The sequence below is a fragment of the Borostomias antarcticus genome (assembly GCF_949987555.1).
Source record: "Borostomias antarcticus genome assembly, chromosome: 18".
NCBI lineage: Eukaryota > Metazoa > Chordata > Actinopteri > Stomiiformes > Stomiidae > Borostomias > Borostomias antarcticus.
This window is the reverse complement of record NC_140251.1, coordinates 15,027,859-15,050,995: the sequence shown is the minus strand read 5'-3', so window position 1 is coordinate 15,050,995 and position 23,137 is coordinate 15,027,859. Positions and strand designations below refer to the sequence as shown.

The following is a 23,137-nucleotide window of genomic DNA, read 5'->3' as shown; positions in this document are numbered from 1 at the left end:
ACAAAGCAATTCTCAACTGAAAAACACACAATATGAAAACATAATCCAACGTTTTTATACAAGAATTCTGTCATAAAATTTGGTCAAAAAAACTACACAATTGGAAATGCCTAATCAGTGAACTATAACAAAACACTATCCATAATTCTATTAATACACCGTTAATCTCCATAAACCTCTGAATATCTCCATGCTGTGTACATGTGTACAGAATCAGTATGATTCAGCTCTTCAAAACTTGGGGAACATTTCCTAGACTGGACTCTAAAATGGCCATCCAAGAAACAGACTTGTGATAAGAGAGACTGTCGTAGAATATCTGAGTAAGCCCAGATACAGGCTTCCTCAGTGTTTTAGAACAATATAGTGATTAGATATTAGTAATAATGACTGAAGAGGAGGAAGAGGAAGAAGAGGAGGAAGTGGAAGAAGAGGGGGAGGAAGAAGAAGGAGGAGGAAGAGGAAGAAGATCAAAGAATCTCAAAATGTTCATCTTTGGGGCTTTGGGTGTCTCCCAAAGTCATGCTCAGGGGCATTCTTGTACTGTGTTACAACCCATTCTTCTGTTCCAGGATCACGATGATGATGACACTTCGGGCTGCTGAGTGGCCTGGTCCAGCTCACTGATGAACTGCTTGAGGTCTTCCAAGCAGCGCTCCTTGATGGCCGTCAGGTTCTCTTTGAGGGGGGCCTGCAGCAGTGGGTCCAGGCTGGGAGCCTTGTCCACCAGCATCTTCACCACTGTGCTGAATGTCTCGCAGTCCTGCATGTAGAGCTGCGCACACACACACAAACATGGACCACGTTAGATATTGTGGCGCGTGCGTGTGTAGAGACATCATTCTAAAAATAACACACTATGATGCGTACTTCAACAAGTTAAGCGTCAGCTTCAAGAGTATTGAATAGCTTTAACACAAGCAGTGACGATACACACACACACAGACTCACACGCACACACACCTCTCTCAATTGGCACTCACAGGTTTCGACCTCGTCTTCATGCCAGCACTTTCCTGTGAACCTAATGAACCCTTTCTTTCTGGCAAGTAGGTGCACTCAACAAAACAGGTGTGTGAATATGTGTGCGAGCCTATGCGTGTGTGTGTGTGTGTGTGTCCGTCGGAACAAAAGGCAGCAAAGGTGTTAAGAGTCTGTTAGCGGGACTACAGAGTTCTTTCACATCACATTGTACAGGCTCTCAAGTCTAGCTCGGATTTTACAGCCAGGCAGAAAACGTCTGTTAACCTCTTTATTAAAGCGGCCTTGTGTCCCAGGTGCAAGCCCACTAGGCCTTTATCACCCAGGGCTAACAGGACCACGGTGGGCCCCTGCATTTGATCCCTCCTGGAGGGCATGTCTGGCCCAGGTTTCACACTGCACCACCAAATGCCCTCACAGAGCAGAGAGCAGCCTGGGACACAGTGGTCCTCCAGGGTTCAGATAATCCCGCCAAGCCTCACCTCTCTTCACTGGGCAGCTAAATGCCAGAAAAGTTTACTGGGTCTGGCAGCAGGCTTTACAGTGATTTTTTTTCTCCACAGAATCAAATCTGATGTGTCTTTGAACATTCAAGATAACAATTGAGTCTGAAATAATAAGAATGAATGAGTGCTGATGTCACAGAAATCAACTGGAGATAAAAGTATTCTGTGCTGCTCATAAGAAATGAGTTGAATACTTAAGGGATAGCGTACGGTCAGCCAGTCAGCCTGTGGTTCAGAACGCACTGTCGGACTCTTATTTTACGATAACTGTCTGTCTGTAAATTAACCTGCTACATGGCTACTTACCAACGGTATTAATAAACAGAGGAAATTATTGATTTGAATATATTTGATGTTCATTTTGTAGCTTCAACAAAAGAAATAAAAGCAACGGTTGATTTTGGCTACTAGAAATCGTCCCTGGCAATGCGGCCGCTTGGGCAGTGGACCATTCACCATTATTACACAATATTGTTCAGTGGTAGAGCTTTTTTATTTGGGGAACACTGGTCTGTAATGACTTTGGCAGAGACAGTCATTCTTCACATCTATTCCACTAAGCGAAAGGTCCCATGTACTGTAGCTTACTTAGAGGTACAACTGTGTCACGTTAGGTACCTAGAACCATCTTGGGAATCTGGGCTTCTTCTACCTTACAATAGGTATCTTTTTTCATATAGTCTGACTCTGATTAATCGGGTAAATAATCACAGCAGCTTCAGAGGGTTTGAGGAAACATGGAGAAACGCTGCTGCCTGTCCAATCACATCAGTGGGCAGTTAAACAGCAAGTGAGGGTGAGCAGTCTAAAGCTCCTACATAACAGGCTGTATTCCAGGACTCCTTCAGCCGAGTGTGTGCGTGAGTGTCTGCATGTGTATGTGTGTAATGGAAGTCTGGTAATGTAATAGATTAAAAAGAGGAGGGTGATGTTTATAAAGCTGTAACTCAGAGGTCCAGCACAGGACAGACTCTGTCATATCGCATCCTGAATGAAACCTGAACTGCTCACAGCCACTATCAGTGGACTCAGGGGAACCAAACTCTGGGAGGCCGAACTCTGGGAGGTAGTCCAGTTTGGTTGGGTGGGCCGAGTCACTAACAACTACCGTGAAAGGTCAGGGGAAGAGGTAAGGGAATAATAGAACAGAAACAATACAAGTATGAAAATAGCCATGTACATGGGAAAGTACTCTTTCATCCTGTTTGATTGAATAACACACACTAAGCATGCTTTAAACACCAGTACCAAAAGCAAATAAACAACTTAGGCTGCTAGAATCCAGATCTTTTGAGACTACAGTACGTTATTCCACTAGGACAATATTCTACCCTTTCAAACGCACCTGAGTTGTTCTGGAGCAGGCCAGGCAGGTGAGGTAAAGTGAAATTACACTCGCTCCACCATACTCTCCTGGGACAAAATGAGGGGGATCTTTTCTCCTCGGCTCTACCTGCCAATTAAAAGTCAATTAAAAGTGCCGTGGCTGCAGCTTCCAGACGTCTGAAGGTCTCAGGTATTCTCTCTCTCTTTCTCCCTGAAATACCCTGTGTGTGTGTGTGTGTGTGTTTGTGCGTGTCATGTCTGTGTGTGTTTGTTGTACTAGTTGCAGCACGCTCAGGTAGTTAACAGCAGCTACCTGCTCACTCCCACGTCCCAAACCCAAACCGCCATTCTAGCTACTGCACTCTCTCCTCCTACAACTAGAGCCTAACACAACACTTCTCTGACCGGCAAAGAGGGATGCTGATTAGGCCTGCCCCCGACTAAAGATTTTCCTGCTCGAAGAGGTAGAAGTCCTAATTTCAAGCAACTATCGACTAGTCGTTCCTTTATTATTATGATTATTATTATTATTAGACATATAACCTTACCAAACACACGGAGCGATCGGCAGCAGCCGCCTCAGCAAAGCGGTAGACTAATTCTCAATGTGTCGGCATTCGGCAACACAGCAAGGAGACTGAACAACATTTTATTATTTTTGAGGATTTAGAGTTTTTTCTTTCTTTCTGCGACTAATGAAAACCTGCTCGACTAGGACTCTTCTCGTCGACTAACCTTTAGTCGACTATTGGGGGGCAGCCCTAATGCTGATGTAGGGAAGATTCTAGCCAGCTAGAGAAGTTGATGCTAAATACGTAGCTCAGCACCAAGTGTGCAAGCAACAGTACCCATCATCCATATAGGTAAACGGCTATCAGCATAGTCCGCACCGCACGCCAGTGCATAGAACGAAGGGAACACACACTGCAGAGAGAAGGGCCAAGAATATAGTGAGAATGAAGAGGACTCTGACAGAAATACCCAGACTGTGGGAGATATTTGGACTGAGACGGACGCTTTAATGTCTGCAGATGATGTCAAGCGAATCCAGTCGGCCACATAATTATAGCGTTGAGCAGCAACCGCAGGGAAGTGAGAGACTCGCTACACGTGTGGCCAAGAAATCCCAGGGTTAAGTTCTTACAGCAACAGAGGCCCGCGGGGCTGGAGAGGAGCCCTATAGGCTCACAAATAAAAAACCATCAAATCGCGATCACATTTGGACTTTGTCTTGAGACGGTAAAATAGGGCTCAAAGATCATCTGACCCTTAATTCCAAATTCAGACTTTCCAAAACTCTGTAAGCGGTATTTCCTTTGGAAAACCATCTCCATTCAATTCATCGGGACTTGGCGTAAGAAAATTGGTTCCAGGTTTGAGGATGTAAAAGGGACAAGTAACACTAACAAGACAAAAGCGTGCAGAGAGCATGTCACATATCCCACTACCCCCCAATCACTTACAGCTGATTATGTTTGCCATCTTTCAAAACAAAACCTTTTCCCCAGCTCCACTGTGTGTTGACACTGATTACATTTCCACTTCATTACATCCTATGAGCACTCCTCCATGCACTTTGAAGCTTCAAAGACAAAGTGTGGAAGAGAAGATTTTTTTTGTTGTTGTTGCAATGACCTCAAATCAAATGATTTCCCCTGACACTGTTACAGTTTCAAAAACAAGCTGCGTACGCACATGCGTCACTCTCTTCCGAGGCTATAACAATACAGAGACCGCAGGGGTGTTTGCTCAAATGGCTGCTGTTCTCTTAAAGCTGCTCAACTGTTACTTAAGCAAACAGGAAGGGTGCGTTAAACCCGAGCCTGCTCCGTGTGCTGTGCTGTGTAGGGAGGTTGTGGGGAGGTTGTTCCTGGGTTCCCCTCCCTGCAGTTGGAGCTGATCTTCAGGCTTGATACCAGAGGGCCACACAGGACGGGCTGGAGACCCTCGGAGACAGAGCTGTTGAGGGGCCTAACGTGGGGGAGGAGGGAGGGGACCACATCAGATATGGCCCTCCCTACTGAGGTCTGAAATACAGGGGTGCAAAGGGTATGTGTGTGTGTGTGTGTGTGTGTGTGTGTGTGCGTGTGCATCCAGGTTTGTGCTCATGTGTGTATGTATGGTGGAGGGTTGAGAGTCTGAGGGAGACGGTGAGGCTGGGGGTCCGGTGTAATAAGGGAAGTGGGGTAATGGCTGAGGGGCTGGGAAAGATTAGGGGGATATTATTAAAAGAGCCATTTTAATCACTCAAGCTGCAAACCGGACCTCTCAATGGAGGGCCTAATAGAGCAAGTTGATACGTTTCGTTTGCACTGATTGAAATGATGAATGGGCTCTTCAGTGAAATCGCTCCCAGCCCATGTAGGCCTATGTCTTGCATAATGTCTGAGAAATAAAACTGGTTATTTCATCCTGACGTGAAATAGGGAGGATCATAATTAAATTGCTACTACAAATATGTAGAGGATGGGGGCTTAAAAGAAAGACTGTTTATAACTCCTTTATGACAGCAATTTCACTAACCAAACAAAACAGAATAACTGTAATTAATGTCAAGGTTTTGTCATAATCTCAACAAACATTCATAGATTATGCATAAGACATATTGAGGACATAAAAGGCTTGAAACAAAGTTCTGAATCAGACAATATCTAAATCATAATGGAATTCTTTGTAGCCCTCATCCCAAAGTCTTGAGTGGAAACGCTCTCTAGCAAGCAGACGGGTAGCATCTTACCTCCACGTGGAGCTGAATGACAGCTATGGAACCCACCCCCTAGCCCGAACCCCAGCCCCAGCTCTGAGGTCAGCCCTAGCCCCTGCCCCCTCCTAGCCCGAACCCCAGCCCCAGCTCTGATCTCAGCCTAGGGATGTAGCGATATCTGGTATAATGATAAACTGTGATAAATTTCAATTAAATTTATCGTGATGAAATTATCACTAAAACCATGTTTGATTTCCGCACTTTGAAAAACCCACTGTAAATACTGTCCAATGTCAACCAAAGTTAGCAATAGTCTCCAAGACACATTACTTTAGTGTTTATGCAAACAAAAAGTGCATAGTGCTGCTAATTTTATTTGTGTTTTCAATATAACAATGTGGTTTCAATGTGGTTTTCGATATAAAAAAGGTTTTGAAAATGTTCAACACATTTTAGAATACAGCGATAATACTGATAACCGTGATAATTTAGCTCGCTATAATCGTGACGTCACATTTTCATACCGTCACATCTCTATCTCAGCCCTAGCCCGTGCCACTCCCTAGCTCCAGATAAACCCCGAGGCCCAAACCCTGGTCCAAGCTCTAGCCCATCTCCCAAGTCTTTCCCCCCCTTTAGGTTCCCGCCGCCAGCCCCATGTCCTAAACCCCGACGTCACCCCGCAGCCCCAGACCCGGCGACTCGGTCTGGGAGTCTTGCTCTTCCACCGTAGCCATGGTTCAGACAGTACATGGTGGAGCTCGGAGCAGATGTGGAGATGGCAAATGTACTGTACGGACCGGTGCCCCTCACCACCGCTGTGACCTGGTTAAAAATGGCGGGCTAAGCATGTGTGTGTTAGTGCCAAGAGAAGTACTCCACCGTGGGTGGGCTGGCCGAGTCCTGGAGGGCAATTCCTGCCCTGCTTTAACGGGAACAGATAAGTGGCACTGTAGAGTAGTGCATACATGGGGGCGGGCTGTGGGGGGGGGGCAGACTCAAATAGCAGGCGCGGAGAGCATTGCAACTCGATGTGTTTAAATCTTTTCTGCCAACTCATCCTCCCCTCTCTCCACCCAAATGAAAAAGACATGTTGCGCAGACACCATGTGTAGCAGGCCGAAGGGTTTGAGAGGGCCAGTAATAGTTTAGAGAGAGCCAAGCTAACCCAGGGGCCACCATGTGTAGCAGGCAGAAGGGTTTGAGAGGGCCAGTAATAGTTTAGAGAGAGCTAAGCTAACCCGGGGGCCAGCTGAGTGGAGAATAAGTGGCCGTTGGAGGCTTAGGGACTGAGGAAACTCATTACCTTCTCGATTTCCAGAGCTTTGGTAGCGATTTGCCGAGACCGTCGGGTCTTGAAGTCCTCCTCCGGCTCCTCGCTCGCCATCCCAGGCTCCGCCGGCTCCGCTCCTGGCGCAGGGGGGTCGTCCTGGGAGCGAGACGGTTAAAGGTTAGAGTTCAGAGATCACATGGCTGAGGTAGCTGGTTCTGGCTTCAAAGTCTGTGAGACAAACCTGTGGAGAATGTCTGCTGCTGCTTTCTTGTTTAACACTTCTTTTTAAATCCTTCATTATGCACGACGCCTCTCAACAGCAATCTAACAAGTTCTGCCCAGTATATGATGATCAACCGATGATCAAAGCCTGATGACAGTCCAAAATGAAAGCAAATACCTAACTGACGTCAATGCACCAAACTGCATAATTTAGAGGCCAAAATAGAAACAATAGCCCACATCATCACAGCAAGTTCAACTCACTTTCTCTCCCTCTTATTTAGGCTTCATAACTGAACACAGAAGCAAATAAAATGCATTTTGTAACCCTATTAGCATTAAAAGCCAGCAAGCTCATTCCTTTCAGTTTCCATAGTCCTGGGATTTTCATCCTGGGGAAGGAAATGGGTCATCCTTTGTGAATGTTGCCTAACATGACCCGTCATCAAACCACAAGAAAGAAGAGACCATATAATGAGCATCAACCACCTTGTGATCTGGGCTCCTAAGCTACTGTAATCACATTACATGATTTCACCGGTAATGGGTTTCCAGAGGTAAGGAAAGGGTAAGCTGGAAATCGGTTCAAAGAGTATAGGGTGATATATGATGCACCGTATTGCAACTAATGGAATTTCACTGTGCACTGTTCTGACCCAGTTCCATTTTATTTTTCGCCAAACGTAATTCCTTCTCTGGGATCAATAAATTATAACTACATACTGTATCTATGAGGATTGCTAGATGCTACTGGGGGTTTCAAAATGTATGTGAATGGCATGTGTGTGTGTGTTGGGGGGGGGGGGGGCAGCCACTAAGACCCACCTTGACTGGCACCTCAGCGAGAGGAATACCGGGACTTGACAACCTGGGTTTATCTGTGGAAAGAAATTGAAATCCATGAGGGTGCACATAGAGAGATGCATCAGCTTCATCACAATACAGTTGCTTTTCATTTCTCTCTGTACCAGAAACACATTTGGGAACAAACATTTCATTCACTGTTGTGATCTACCAATCAATCAGTGCACTCGTACAGCGAACAATGGAGGAGGCAAGATGCTACGAGACTGTCAAAAAGCACTGACAAATAGCTGTTTATTCTAGGCTCTTTCTGGAGTGCTCACACAATAGCGGTCAAGAAGTTCAGCTGTGACTAAATATTGTGCTCTGCCGGCTCCAATATGTCTATAAAAAACAAATATGGCCAAGCTGGAAGTTTGTTTTTATTGAAGGAATCTCCGAGGGTGATGAGACTGAGCCAAGGTCAAATTAAAAACACACTTGGAATCAAGACTCTTAGGCTTAGTTCACACGGCAGGTCTTAATGCTCAATTCCGATTTTTTACACAGATCCGATTTTTTTTGTTTAGCTGTTCACATTACTTTTGAAATGTAACCTATATCTGACCTATATTTGACTCCCGTGTGAACAGCCCACGGCCCTGAACAGACCCGCATGCGCAGAAGAACAATAACAAAGACGTCAGGATGTCATGCGCAGCGCACTGTTTACGGAAGTTACGTTAAAGATACACTGAAAGGGACGTTGGAGAATATCTTGCTTCCGTACTTTGACCCATTTCTGCCTGAAACGGGCTGCAAGGGCGGGACATACGTTTAGATGAATTTCATTGGAACGTTATCAAGCGGGCAGGATATTCAACACTTGAGGCTGCAGAGTAGTTGATGTTTTGATTGACAGGGTGGATGTCGTGAGATTATTGGCCTAAAATCTAAGGTACCTGGTGTCGTAATTGCACGTGACCTACCGTTTTCCAGGAAGAAGGAAATTATATACTTTGTTATAAGATTACAACAAAAGTAGAATTTTGTAATTTTTTGGACATACATTGTTGAATAGGTGAACACTATGACCAATTATGTGAACCAAAATGGGACAGAATGCTTTTTTAATTTCTGTGTGACTTTAACCGTGGATAACGTTACAACCACAACTGAAGTTAGCTTTTACTACAGGTTGATTTTCAAGTATTTGTGCAGTGGAAGCCGGTGACAGTATGAGCAAATGGTAAATCTGTCTATTTTGCAGTTACCACCAAGGAACCGGCGCAGAATTGTGACGATTGTTACTCTGTCGCTCTAGAGTGGCGTAAAAGTCGGATTAAACGCAACATGACTGTTCAGACGGCGGGCGCGTTGCAAAACATCAGACGTGCCCGATATAATACCACCTCTGAAAGCGACCCAGGTTTGATTTTAAAAAATGTGACTTGCGCTGTTCACATGGTGATGAAAAAATCTGACCCGAGTCGCATGTAGGCAAAAAGATCGGATTTGGGTCACATTTCACTGCCGTGTGAACAAAGCCTCAGACGGAGTGAGACACTGAGGCCCAAATCCCACCGGGTGCAGGTCTATGACGATGGGGTTTTGTTCCATCCTCCACACGGCTTCATCCCCCACTGAGAGTGTTTCAGAAGTGTAGCTTTTTTGTCTGCCTGATTTTGTTGACTTCCTGATTTGGTCATTTTTCCTTCCACTGCCAAAACTCCTCCAATTAAATTCTACCTAGGCTCTGCCTTTCTGGCGTTGTCCACATAAAAAGGATCTATGGTTGTAACATTGTGGGATTCCCAAATTGAATACTACACATATAAACACCAAACTGCCGTGCTGGCTCAATCATGTTGTAGCCAAGATATCTGCTGAATTTTTTTTCTTTTCTTCCATGGACAGATTTAGCTACTACGAACTCGAATTTCACATTTTTATAGCTGGCCCAGTAAAGCAAACTTGCGAACACTACTCAGGAATGTCAAGAATGCAAGCATAGGCTGGGGCGGCACGTAGCTCGGGAGCTAGAGCAGCCATCTGGGGGTCGCAAGGTCCTCGGTTCGATCCCAGCTCCGAGCTAGAGCAGCCGTCTGGGGATCGCAAGGTCCTCGGTTCGATCCCAGCTCCGAGGTAGAGCAGCCGTCTGGGGATCGCAAGGTCCTCGGTTCGATCCCAGCTCCGAGGTAGAGCAGCCGTCTGGGGATCGCAAGGTCCTCGGTTCGATCCCAGCTCCGAGCTAGAGCAGCCGTCTTGGGATCGCAAGGTCCTCGGTTCGAACCTAGCTCCGAGCTAGAGCAGCCGTCTGGGGATCGCAAGGTCCTCGGTTTGATCCCAGCTCTCGGCATTGTGCTGAACTATCCTGGAGCAAGCACACTGAACCTGGGCCTAAGTGAACTGCACATGTAGTTCCTTAGTTTAGGAAGCAAATGAGGTTCAGATTACTGGATTAACGACAACAAAAATAGACTGCGCTACATCAGAGCAAATGCAATAAAAACATCAAATGCCAATCGAGGACCGGCTCGGTTAGGTTTTCTGCCGTGTGGTGAGAGGAAAGCTGCTGACTTGGTGTGCCACTCATCACCACAAACATTGAATCGGTGGAAAACATTAAGCAGCGTAATTCAAATGATTAGAGACAGATCCACAACAGCAGAGGCTCATGAACTGCAAATGCAAGAGGAGCAGAAGAGAGATGAGCAGACTGAGTGAAATCTATCAAAATGAAATGAAATGGAATCGCTATCTGAAATCTAGAGTACGGTGTGAATCTCAAAAATAGAGACCTGTTCTATTTCTTCCAGTTCCAGGCTAAAACAAAAAGACAGAATAGAATATAACTTTATTGTCCACCGATGTGGAAAATTGTCGATGTTGATCCAAGTCTATATTTCCCAAAGTAGTAAAACGGAAAGTTCAACAGAATTTTAACTGAAGGCATATACAGTGTATAGGCTGCTTATCCACCAGCGAGCTGAGCTGTATGTCGCTAAACCGTGCCAAGCCAAGCCAAGCCAGTGTCTGATTCAAGGTTTCTGAGGTTGGTAGAGTTGAAGTGGACAACATTGTAGAGCAGCAGACAAGCAGCTGGTCAACAGTACACAAGCAGTCTGCATTCTCCTCTTACTAGATACACTGGGCATGCTGCAGGTCCATTCAGCTTTCACTGAGCCATGATGGATGGGCAGGCCCAATTGTAATCAGCCACAATAGCAACTATGTCTGCCCCCTTGGGAGGGGCATTAAAAGCAGCATATGCCAATCGTGGAAGGAACTGGAATGTCACTGCCACAAAATTGATCACCTCAATGTCACCCAAACTCACAATGTCCGTCGTCTTCTGTGTGACCTTGTAGTACTGAAACGGCCAAAAAGCAACATGCACAGTATATTTTTTCAGTATATACAGTATTTTAAGATCATTGTACCCATTGCTCACTCAAAGAGAGACATTGTACAGAATCTCCTTGTGTATGACTAGAACCCGCATGCAGCCCTTATCATCACCCCAAATGTTTCCTGGGCGCTTTGATGTGTTGGCCTAATTAGTGTTCCAGGCGGGGGTGGGGGGGACAACCGTTTTCTAGCAGTTTTATGGCATCTTCAAAGGGGGTAGAAAATGCAGCCCAAATATAAGATTCTTTACTCAACTGAAAGCTTACTTTGTGCTCTCAATTGAGACCATCAGTAAAAGTGCATTTTAAAGGTTACTTATTATTCCCCTGCCAAATGTACTCATAAATGTGAAATTACATGTACCTGACTCCAGGAATTGGCTCAAATAAAGCAAATCTAAATGTACATAAAACCTTTGTCATCTTAAAATCAATTGTTGAGTAATTCTAAAACAAAAGCTAGTATGTAAGTAAATCCTCAGGCTGAAGGGGGAGCTCTGATCTGAGGGACATCTGTTAGCTCAGGGTCCAGGCTACTTTCACACCAAGCTGAGGTCAACCTGGAATCAAAAAGCCAAATCACCTCCATAAACCAAGGCTATCCTTTTCCAAGCCTTTGTGGTTTGCATGTGTAATTAAAATCTTAACATGTTCCAGCACACCTGGACCCACTTAATACACACCTCCTCTGAAAACAGATGCTTCTCAGAATGGCCCGTTTCCATTTTGTTTATTTGAAACCATGAAGAGGTACTGTAGCTTATATAGCTTATACCAACATGTTTCTTTACAGGTTCTGGGAAACCTAAGCAACCACAATCCACATCAAAACGCAATGAAATGCCGTTGACATTGTAAAAATGTTTTTTTTCCCCTGAAATGCGTGTCATAACGATCCAATGACATGTTCCTTTGCATCTACATTAAATTAAGCTTTTCGGATTTTTTTTATTTTTTATGATTATTTGTGAGGATATTGGCCTTTCTTCCCACGGCACCGGCAGCCATGTTTCATATCCCTGCCTAAGTTCGCAAAGCATTGTGTGAATTTTCATCTACCCCTCGGTTTCAAGTCAGCATCTGAAAACCCTCGTTTTGGAGGACTGTTTGAACGTCCACTAGCCCTCGATATGCTCCCTAGCCCTAGAAGCTAAAAGGAATGGGACACAATACCCTACGCGTGAACACGCAAAATGTAGGGGTAGGGCCAAGGGCTAGGGCTAAGGGGGTATTGGGATTGGGCCATAGTCTTGATTAGGACCAATGAACATGATGAAGTGTGTGGGAATAGTATAGTCTTCATTAGGACCGATGCATATTATGAAGTGTGTGGGAATAGTAGTCTTCATTAGGACCAATGCACATGATGCAGTGTGTGGGAATAGTAGTCTTCATTAGGACCAATGCACATGATGCAGTGTGTGGGAATAGTATAGTCTTCATTAGGACCCATGCACATGATGCAGTGTGTGGGAATAGTATAGTCTTCATTAGGACCCATGCACATGATGCAGTGTGTGGAAATAGTATAGTCTTCATTAGGACCGATGCATATTATGAAGTGTGTGGGGATAGTAGGCTATAGTCTTCATTAGGACCAATGCACATGATGAAGTGTGTGGGAATAGTATAGTAGGAGAGGATGAGAGCTCCTATGGTGAGCAGGTTATTATTGTTTATTGTTGTTGGCAGTAGGTCTAATGTGTGTGTTGCTAATAAAAATGTGTTATTTCAAATTTTTCGTTGCGCTCCTAAGTTTCTTTCTGTGCTCCTAAATGTGTTCATTTAGGAGCACATGTGGATTAGCTATGATCTCAAATGCCCTGGAGTGCATGTAGGCTTACCAAGCTCTCTGCTTTGGCTGGAAGATTCTTCATACCCTGTTGAGGAAGGAGTGAGCTGTCAAAACCCAGTCAAACAACAGTAGATCCTAATACAAAGATTGACATTCAATCAAAGGCTGTGGAACCTTCTATCAACTAGAAATGGTGCTCAGAGAGCACATACCTCGGCCCCAGAATGCATTTCGTGGCTCTGTGCACGCCAAAATTTAATGGGTTCTATACTGGCCGATACTATACACTGAGTTTCATGAAAATCAGTCTGGTAATTTTTGTGTAATCCTAGTCCAATAAATGAATGGAGGTGAATGGCCGCCCGGGCAGTGTGAAGCCGGCTCGTGATTCACTGGGGCAGAGGTAAACATGACTGGAGGTGAATGGGTGGCTGTATTTGGCTGGCTCTGTGGCTCCCCCCTTGGGTCCCAGTGGGATAGCCAGTTAGCTCATGAGCTCACAACAACTAGCAGCAGATTCCATAACATGATAATAATGATAATAATGATAGCGGTTAGTGGCTAAAGCAGTTACACTGATGATAACATAAAGTCATCCACACGGGGTCTTGAACCCCAGTCTCCCGGATGGGAGTCCAATGCTCTCACCACTACTCTACTTGTGCAGTGGAGATTGGCGGGTTGATTTTGGTGTCCTTCTTGATTTTTGTGTGCTGGGACTACTGCCTCGTGTGGTGCCAACAGAGAAATGCAGGCCAACATTGTCCGGAGTGACGGACGGAGGGAGGGAGGGAGTGATAACCGGACAAATGCTATACTAGGTGCGCTGGCTTACAGCCACGCACAAAAATGACTGGAGGTGAATGGGTGGCTTTATTTGGCCGGCTCTGTGGCACCCCCCTTGGGTCACAGCCACCGGGGCTCTCCGCCTGCACACCCCAGTACAAACCCTGTGTCTCTAGCACCCCCACACAGGGTGCTGGCTTCGTTCTGTTTCGTTTTCATTCATGTATCCGGCCCGTGATTTGGATCTGCTCCAAAATTGAATGGGTTTCTCTTGCCCTGTGCTGTTTAGACGGCCCGTGGACCCGACCCGTCCGAAAATCGGTCAGGTAGTTTTTGCGTAATTCTGGTTAAAAAAAATGAATGGAGGTGAACGACCAGCGGTATTTGGGCGGCCGGTGGACCTGAACCGGGTTTTGCTTTGATGCAGTAACTGATGCAGTAACTGATGCAGTAACTTGCTTTCATGCAGTAACTGATGCAGTAATTTGTGCAAAAGGAGCCCCGACCAACTACTGAATGCATAAATGAACATACTTTTCAGAAGGCCGACATTTCAGAATTATAAATCCTTTTTGGATTGGTCTTATGTAATATTCTAATATTTTGAGATACTGGATTTTTGATTTTCATAAGTTGTAATCTGTAATCATCAAGGCATTTCACTTTATGTGTAATTAATCTAGGATATATAAAAGTTTCAGTTTTTGAATTAAATTACAGAAAATAATGAACTTTTCCATGATATTCTAATTTTTCGAGATGCACCTGTACGTCAAAACTGGTGGCAGTCCCAATAGAATGTTTCTACTATAGTCCAGATATAAGTACTGATGATTGACAGCTGAGTTTGTTGTTTGAGCAGATGGCCACAGAACACTTACTCCTCTGCTGGATCTGCTGGTAGGAGAAGCGCTGGTCTCTCTCAGGGGAATAGCTTCTACTGCTAGTAGTGGACTCTAAGAGAGTTGGTTCAGGAGGCAGCAATTCCCTCCTAGCGGGAGAAGGAGAACGGTCTCGGACTGCAGGGTACTCCTCCCTCCACCTGGGATCCGCATGGTCCTCTCTGCAAAGTCAAACAGAGAAAAGGGGGATTAAAGGCCCATTAATATGTGATAACAGTACTAAAACCATAGATCTACCGCTATACATGATTTAATCACAGTGCCAAACGCTACGTTAAGAGTTATATCCCAAAAAGGGTCTGTCAAGACCTCGGTCTGGCAGTTGGTCCATCACTCACTGGAATAGCATACCTTCGGTCCAAATACATAGGCTCCTGCTTCTGCTGGCTCTCTGCTCGGTCAGGGATGCCTGAAGACATGGGCCTCAAGGGAGGGCCTAGCCCTTGACCTCCGGTGCTGGGTAGGGATCCAGCTCTGCCACCGCTCCTACTGGCAAAGACACCAAGAAAGTCACAACAGGAAATGTTCATCAAATCAAACAGCTCACACACAAGCCAAACCAATGACATACAGTTTAAACCGTACGTATTTCGGCATTGACATTTTTGGGGGTTTTGGCTCTGTGCTTTCATTTGAGAGTACTTTAAACATTTACAAATCACAGCATTTTTGTACATAGTCCAGCCTCCTTTTTGGGGCACTAAAATTATTTGGAGAGTTGGCTTCTTAGCTGTTTTCCACTCGGTAGAAGTTGACCATGCACAAGAGGGTTGTCATTGTCTAGTCTAGGCTTTGCATTTGCCTTTGGAAGCTGCTGTTGTCTGATCAAATCAGGCTCAAAAAATGTTCAAGCATGTAAAGCATTTCATCAAGAGACTACAACATCTGAATACATTTTTATCAGCGAAATCAGCAATGGTAGACATCCTGGTAGGCCCAGGAAAGATAGATATATTGATGGATAGATATACTTTATTAATCCCAGGAGGAAATTGTTGAACTATAGTGGATGACTGTAGAATATTTTAAATTGTAAAGACGGACCAACACCCAGTGTCTGGTGGGTCACAATCGGTCAATAAAGAGTAGAAAAACTGTGAATTTTGAGTGAACTGGGCCTATTAAATATCTCTAAGCCTTAAGAGAGACTTGCACCAAAAACATTGATGGTACAGACCGAACACCTGATCACTGAATTGGTTTAAGATCAACAGGTCATTAAGCAACATCATAACCTAATCCTGATATTTTACCACCTTGGTAATGGTTACTAGGTTTTCCAGCATTCAACTCCATCCATCTGTGGTAAAATAACTAGTTTATTTACCAAGCTCCATTGTTTTTGTTCCTGATCCCGATTTGCTGGCCTGATTGCTTGTGACTATACAACGTACTGTACGACCAAGTAGAGGTATAAATGAACAGCACCTGGTTTCCATGACCCCTGTCTGAACTTAGGCCAGGTCCGAAACAAAGAGCAGGCATAACGTGGCCTCAAGCTTTTACGACTCAAGCCCTGTTTGAAGTAGCCAAGGCTTAGACTGCCATTTGCCAAATAAAGTTAATTGCCATTGTGGCAGTACACTCCAGTCATCTCACTAAATTGACACCACCTATGAAAAAACTCTGGACTGAATCAGGTTCATACTGGGGCAGTATTGACACCGTATCTTTCATTACAATGAGAGAATAATCAGTATTTCAACCACCAGTGAACAAACGACCAGTAGGCAACACACATAGGATCAATGGAAAGATGCCCTGACAAACTTTTAGGTTGCATATTTGTGAATAGTGCACTCAAAGCAGTAGGTCATTTTAAAGACTCAGCAGACAGCTCTCTAACATTATGAGCAATAGGATTGCATGTTCCAAGACATGACAGAGCATGACACCAAGAAACATTGCTCTGAAAAAAGGTGGTATCCTGCAGAGAGGACTGATCAGAGTAACAAAAAGCACAGAATCAGATGTAATTGGATGTCACTGCACCACAACACCTCTTTCAGGTCCAGAACAAGAAACACATGCTAGAATACATGCTGAGCCAGGAAGTATGAAAACATTAAATACTAATTCACAATGATTAAAAAAAAGAAAAGTTTAACTGGTTTTGTTAGTCTAAAATCCGTTATAAAGTCAACCACTCTCTTTCGTCATATTCCTGAATTCTAAAATCATTAATAAGATATAACTGCACGGGCATAAATAACACAGACATAATTATGGCTCAAGGTCTATTTACAAGGAGTTTACAAAAAACAGTAAAGCCGGTGAGGTTTAGCAAGGTGACTTTGATGGTTCAAAGGGAGTGACTCCTAACTAGTTGCACTTCTGGCACTTAACTAGGCTACCATTTTCCTCATTATCTGCTATTCATCAGCTGAGGTCAAGAGCTCTACAAAGGAGCAGTTTGAGCAATCCGTCGCCCGCCTCTGTTGCCAAGGCCCCCTCACAGTGAGCCCCATTACTGTGGCGGGCCACCTCTGTCTAAGCATTAGTGTGGGAGCCTGTGAGGGCCATGAAGCAGCCCCAGGCCCCCATCTTGAGTTGAGCAGAGGAAGGGGGGGGGGGGGGGGGGCTTGCTGGTCGTCTGGTGTCTGGCCACCTTTCCACATGGCCAATGCAACACCTCTGGCCAGGGGAGAACCTCCAAAGACTTCCTGGCCATGCTTCCTGTTGGTTACACTGCAAGGGTGAGGCAATCAACTTTCTGACCGCACCACACCAGCGGTGGAAAACCTTTCCAGATGCCTCCCCATCAAAACCACACAATGCCAGGGATGCTTTGGCAATAGCAGTTTCCAAAGTACCATTTCCTTACAATCCCAAAGTGAATGAAAACAAAACTACATGGAAGATATCATCCCTCATTCCCAACAAACCATTTCCCGATTCTTCATCCGTATAATATATTTTTTGTGTGACATACGTAGTTATTGATATGCTGAACAGTCAAGAAATTGGATGCAGTGAAGCAGAATAGGAGAGGATGGACCTTTTCTTGCGCACGCACCCCGTCTAATCTAACAAGGATGAGAGGGCAGGCAGTGTGGAGAATCTGAGGAAGAGTGTGTGGTTGTTTGGCTGGAGAGGGAGTGGCCCAGCTGGTTTTCCTGTGGGGGTTTGGCTCTGCTTCAGTGAGTAGACACTGGTGCCCTTTGTCCTTGTCTCAAGTGGTGTGACTCCACTGGAGCGAAGGGGGTTGCAGGGCACTGGCCTGTGAACTGTTGCCACTCTGTGCAGGCCACTGCTAGATGGCCGTCTTGGCAGCACTGGGCAGAGCCCCTGGGTTTAGCTGCTCTGTGTGGGGTCGAGCTCCCAAGGCGAGAGTCATGCACACTCCGGTGGCTGATAAGTGAAATATATATATACCACAAAACATCATATTCTGATGAGACTCTCCTTTATGATAGCAAACAGACCTTGGGTCAATTACTATTACTATTGGCCAATAACCTCAAATACTAGGGTGCAATTGATTATCTTACCTAATAAAGAAATCCCACAATTGCCAGCTGTGAGGCACCTCAATGACTTACAAGTAATTGATCTATGTAATGGACTCATGTCATGGCAGAAGCAGTTACCTTGCAGTGATCAAATACTTATGACAAACAGGTCTACCCTCTTCCACTGAAACTCACCCCTCTTTGCTCTCGTCTACCTTCTCTGGCCTATCCAACGAAGATACAAAAAAGGAGTGTGAATTTCCAAGCTTAAAAAAAAAAGCCTTCAGTACTCAGAATATGGTTAAAGCAGTCAATTATGCATGCAGCTTTTCAAACACGAAGACAAACATTCTGAAAAATGACTGAAATTCACCCACAAAATCCTATTCATTGCAGCTAAAACAAGGTAAATCTCTGCTGCCTCCTGCTGGACTGTGTTTATACAACACACCTTTTTCTTATTCAAGTTAAGGGCACTTCAAATAAAATGAAGGGTAAGGGGCAGTTTGGCGAGCACATGCTGTGAAATAACTTTCTAAAGGTTAAATAATGAAGATTCTATAGTTGTGGAAGCAGTCAGATGTACCTACCTCATCTCTACCTGACGGACGACTGGTCCATCATCTCTGGCTCCTCTGTAGTAAGAGTAGGACTCCTCCTGAAAAGAGAAATGGGCAAAGTTTTTGTAGTTGTTGTTGTTGACCCATGTAGTTGAGCCAGTACAGCATGTCTTGAAATGTCTAATCCCTGGGAAGAAAACAAACCTAGCAGGCTAAGTTACATGTCATTGTCATGCCATTTTTATGTACATAGGCATATTTGCACAGCCGCCATTTGGTTAAGTGCCTGTTGTCTCCAATGTTAAAAGATTGTTATGATAATACCACTTCAAGAATCGAAATAGTAAAAAATAACAAGCAGAATACACAGCATTACAAACTCATCATAACCAGACTCCGATTGTTTTTCACTGCCAGTTTTTTTGTTATGAAAGTCAATGAGCGGTAACTATGTGTATTCTACCTGTGATTTTTTGTTTAAAACCATTTTGGTTCTTGAAATAATATTATTATAGCGATCTTTAGACTTTGGAGACAATGGGCACTTCTGCATTCTCCCACCTGATCAGAGTTGCCCAAATTGTGGCGCCGTGATATAGGCCTATGCACTACACTATGCACTACACTACAATGGGATAATCCTCAGATAACTGGAACGTAGCCTAATATAGAGCGGATGACACCCCTAACAATCTATGCTTGTTTTGGTAGTTCTGTGACCCTCAAAATATAGCCTACAGTTTCTGATGAAGTGGGCATGGAGGTTAACATACCTTGCGTGGGGGTGTATCTCTACGGACGCTACTGAAGTGGGAGCTTTCACCATAGTATCTTCCATCGTTACTCCCAGTGTAAGTGTCTTTGGCATAGTATCCTCTGTGGTCCTGATCTTGATGATAGCTTCGAGAGCCACTATATCGCTGGGTATCATAGGGCGAAGCAGACCTCCTCTCCACAACATTGACAACTCTCTTGTATGTTACCTGAAACATAAGCATTCCCCAGCTTAGATTGATCAAAAAGGCTCACTGGAAATGGTTGTGTGGGAAAGATTCAGCACAGAATGATGAGCACATCAAATCCCACAGTTGCAACAAACAATCAGTGTGTACATCCATGACCATGATTAAAGAAATTCAGTTTGAACCCATTAGTTACCTCTCTCTCTGAGAATAGCCCGAGCGCTCGCTCGTAAGCTGCTCTTATATTGTGGTGGTCCTGTAGTTCTTGTAGATATGCCACTGCAAATGAACATAGAGATCTGATGAGTCATTCAATGACTGTAAAATAAATACTTTAACTATGAAGTTGACCACTGGGAGCCTTACAATCATAATCAACAATCATTATTACAATCACAATAAACAGATAAGTTATCAAGTCTTATTCTTGTTCATTCTTATTTCCCATGAAGAGCAATAAAAAACAAAAAAAGTGATGAAGTAAGCGGTGCAGGTTTTTGAGCAATCTCTACTGCCCTCTGTTGGAAAGGTATTGGCTACTCCTGATAGGTCTAACTCTCATGCTACGAACGGACACACACGTGGAGCTGCTGCAGGAGCAGGATGAACTCCCTTCCTGGTAGCCAGCTCCCCCCGCCGTCTTCGTCTGCGTGCCGTGGGGCGTGTGGACACAGTAGCATGCCGGCAGCTCTTGGTCTCCTTCTGACGAGAGAAAAGCAGCTTCCCGGAGAGTTGCTTCTTATTTTCTTCCAAGCGAATGAACCTCTCTGCGGTGACGGTCACCGACGGCCGAACAGATCCTCTGTGGAAACCGGCGCATTGAGGAAAGCGATTGTATCCACCTCTTTCATCGCCGTCAAAGAGAGCCACAGATGGCACTGCTGAACCAGGGCAGACGCCATGGACGTGCCTGAGCAGAGGGCAAGGACGTCGGTAAGGTAAAGCACGAGGGCAACCGCCACTCTAGACACCTCCTCCGTGTCCTCTGTCGTATGCGCGCCCGGGATTCACAGAGGGGGGCGAGGTAGGTGGCGAGGACAGCAACGTTGTTCGGCGCGGACAGATAATAAAGCTATGAAAAAGCATTCTATGTTCTCTATGGACTCTGCAGGAACCTAGGCCAGGATCATGTTTGTGGACTTCAACACCATCCTCTCAGCCCGGCTGAAGGACAAGCTCTCTCAGGTACACGTGCCTGTCTCCACCTGCAGGGAGATCACCAACTTCCTGTCTAACACAAAAACACGTCTCTGACTCCCGGACCATTGTCATCCACTCTGAGATGTCAGCCAAGCACCCAGCTATGTGTGCCTTCACTTGTGTATCAGAAGGTGGAAATGACAGGACTGGATGGGTGTCATCTGCATAGCAGTGATAGGAGAAGCCATGTGAGCAAATGACAGAACCCAGAGATGTAGTGTAGAGGGAAAACAGGAGAGGACCCAGGACAAATCCCTGTGGAACCCCCGTAGTCAGACTATGTGGTTCCGATATAAACCCACTCCATGTCTCCTGATAGGAGCGACCCGTCAGGTAGGATGCAAACAGGGAGAGTTAGGAGCCTGTGCTCGAGGGGAGAGAAAAGGATCTGATGGTGTCCCATGACAAACGCAGGTCTAGGAGTATCAGAACAGAGGAGAGAGAGTTTGCTCTATTTAATGTCACGCACCAACAGCCCAAAACAAATGTCTAGTATGAGTGAAAACTTACCTGGCTAAACAAATCTGATTATTTGAATGGCAGTAACGTTACCTAGCTATGTAGCTATAATATTAGCTCGAGAGATACGCAGAGGGGTATATGAGATACGCAGAGGGGTATATGAGATACGCAGAGGGGTATATGAGATACGCAGAGGGGTATATGAGACACGCAGAGGGGTATATGAGACACGCAGAGGGGTATATGAGACACGCAGAGGGGTATATGAGATACGCAGAGGGGTATATGAGATACGCAGAGGGGTATATGAGATACGCAGAGGGGTATATGAGACACGCAGAGGGGTATATGAGACACGCAGAGGGGTATATGAGACACGCAGAGGGGTATATGAGACACGCAGAGGGGTATATGAGACACGCAGAGGGGTATATGAGATACGCAGAGGGGTATATGAGATACGCAGAGGGGTATATGAGATACGCAGAGGGGTATATGAGATACGCAGAGGGGTATATGAGATACGCAGAGGGGTATATGAGATACGCAGAGGGGTATATGGTCAGAGGGGTATATGAGATACGCAGAGGGGTATATGGTCAGAGGGGTATATGGTCAGAGGGGTATATGGTCACCTACTTCTTTACTGGGCACCTCCGAAGTCCCGTTACCTCAACTGGACGATGCGAACCTGCAAGACAGATCATCCAGTAACGTTACTAGACCCATCACACACATGACAGCCGCTGGTTAGATACTTACTAACGAGTTAGCTCGTTTAGGCGTGATTACTAAGACTAACCCCAAACTAGATAACGTGTAATAGCTATGCTAGCTAGCGTCATTGGAATCGCAACAAACATGGCTTGCTATCTAACGGCACTAGGCCTATTCAAATTAAGTACTAGTAACTTCTTTATGTGGCTCATTAGAAGCATCCATTGTTGGCTCGCTAAATCATCAGCTAGTCACTTACTGGTGCAAAATGTCGCTTGAAAAAGTAGCTGTCTAGCTAGATCTCTTCTGGCTAGATCACTCATAAGGTAGGAAGCTAATGCTAGCTGGAGCTTCCTCACTCGGGCCCTGGCAAGGAACGAGAAGGGTTCGTGAAATGCTGTAAAAGTCTAATAGACTCACCAGGTATCAAACAAGGACCCGACCAGAGGCGAGCTATATTCTGAACTGTGCATACGTGACAGCAATACAGTTCAAGGAAGGGAGCATAACTTTGTTAGATGCTGCAGAGGTGGCTGGTATTTGGCTTTATGTTGGCTACCTGCTATTACGTGTACTAACCACACACACGGGCATACCAGTCAAAACAATATAGGGCACTTCGTTTAGGTCACCCGGGTAGTCCCGCGAGATACCGGTGCATTGTTCAAATAAATGTGTCTAAACTAAATTATACAGCCTACAATCTCAGGATAATATTGGCCACTGTTGATCATTTTCTGGAGTACCCTGCGTATGTGTATGACGCGAGCTGTGAGACAGTGGATGATATATAATATATATATATTTTTTTATATTTATATAGGCCTATATATTTTTTTTTATATATATATTTTATATATATATATTTTTTTTTATATATATATATTTTTTTTTTTTTACCAACCAGCAGTATCTAAATTGAGAACATATTTCTTCAAATATCCAAGTCCACCCAAAACAAAAAACAAAAAAATTACAAAGTAATGAATGATCTACTATTCCATTGGTTTTTTGAGATTATTTGGTTTTGACAGTAAGTGTGTTTGCTGTAATTATGGTATTGAAACAACAGGAATGGTTAAATAGGAAAATCATA

At 44.7% G+C, this 23,137-nt stretch overlaps 1 protein-coding gene across 4 annotated transcripts; it reads right to left on the bottom strand.

Annotated features, from left to right (window-relative positions):
* Nucleotides 1-22,592, bottom strand: LOC311320862 (uncharacterized protein). Of its 4 annotated transcripts, XM_084452721.1 has the most exons (13): nucleotides 22,462-22,592; nucleotides 21,964-22,015; nucleotides 19,859-19,941; nucleotides 19,474-19,683; nucleotides 18,731-18,798; nucleotides 18,336-18,365; nucleotides 15,040-15,174; nucleotides 14,668-14,849; nucleotides 13,050-13,085; nucleotides 11,136-11,168; nucleotides 7,838-7,890; nucleotides 6,824-6,946; nucleotides 1-775 (listed from the first exon to the last, which is right to left on the bottom strand). In XM_084452721.1, coding segments are annotated over exons 2-13 (1,155 nt in total). In that variant the 5' UTR covers nucleotides 21,965-22,015; nucleotides 22,462-22,592; the 3' UTR covers nucleotides 1-574. The 4 variants fall into 4 exon arrangements, with proteins under 4 accessions (XP_084308847.1, XP_084308850.1, XP_084308848.1 ...); XM_084452724.1 differs by lacking the exon at nucleotides 11,136-11,168; XM_084452722.1 differs by lacking the exon at nucleotides 18,336-18,365 and having other exon boundaries at nucleotides 15,040-15,177.
* Between the last annotated feature and the right edge of the window lie 545 nt (nucleotides 22,593-23,137).

What these genes read in the sequence shown, in the direction of transcription:
- LOC311320862 (XM_084452721.1), bottom strand. An exon ending in GTCCGTCAGGTAGAGATGAG is followed by an intron (nt 18,366 to 18,730) that starts GTAGGTACATCT and finishes TTCGTTGGATAG; the next exon opens with GCCAGAGAAGGTAGACGAGA. An exon ending in AAGCTCTGGAAATCGAGAAG is followed by an intron (nt 776 to 6,823) that starts GTAATGAGTTTC and finishes GTGTGTGCGCAG; the next exon opens with CTCTACATGCAGGACTGCGA.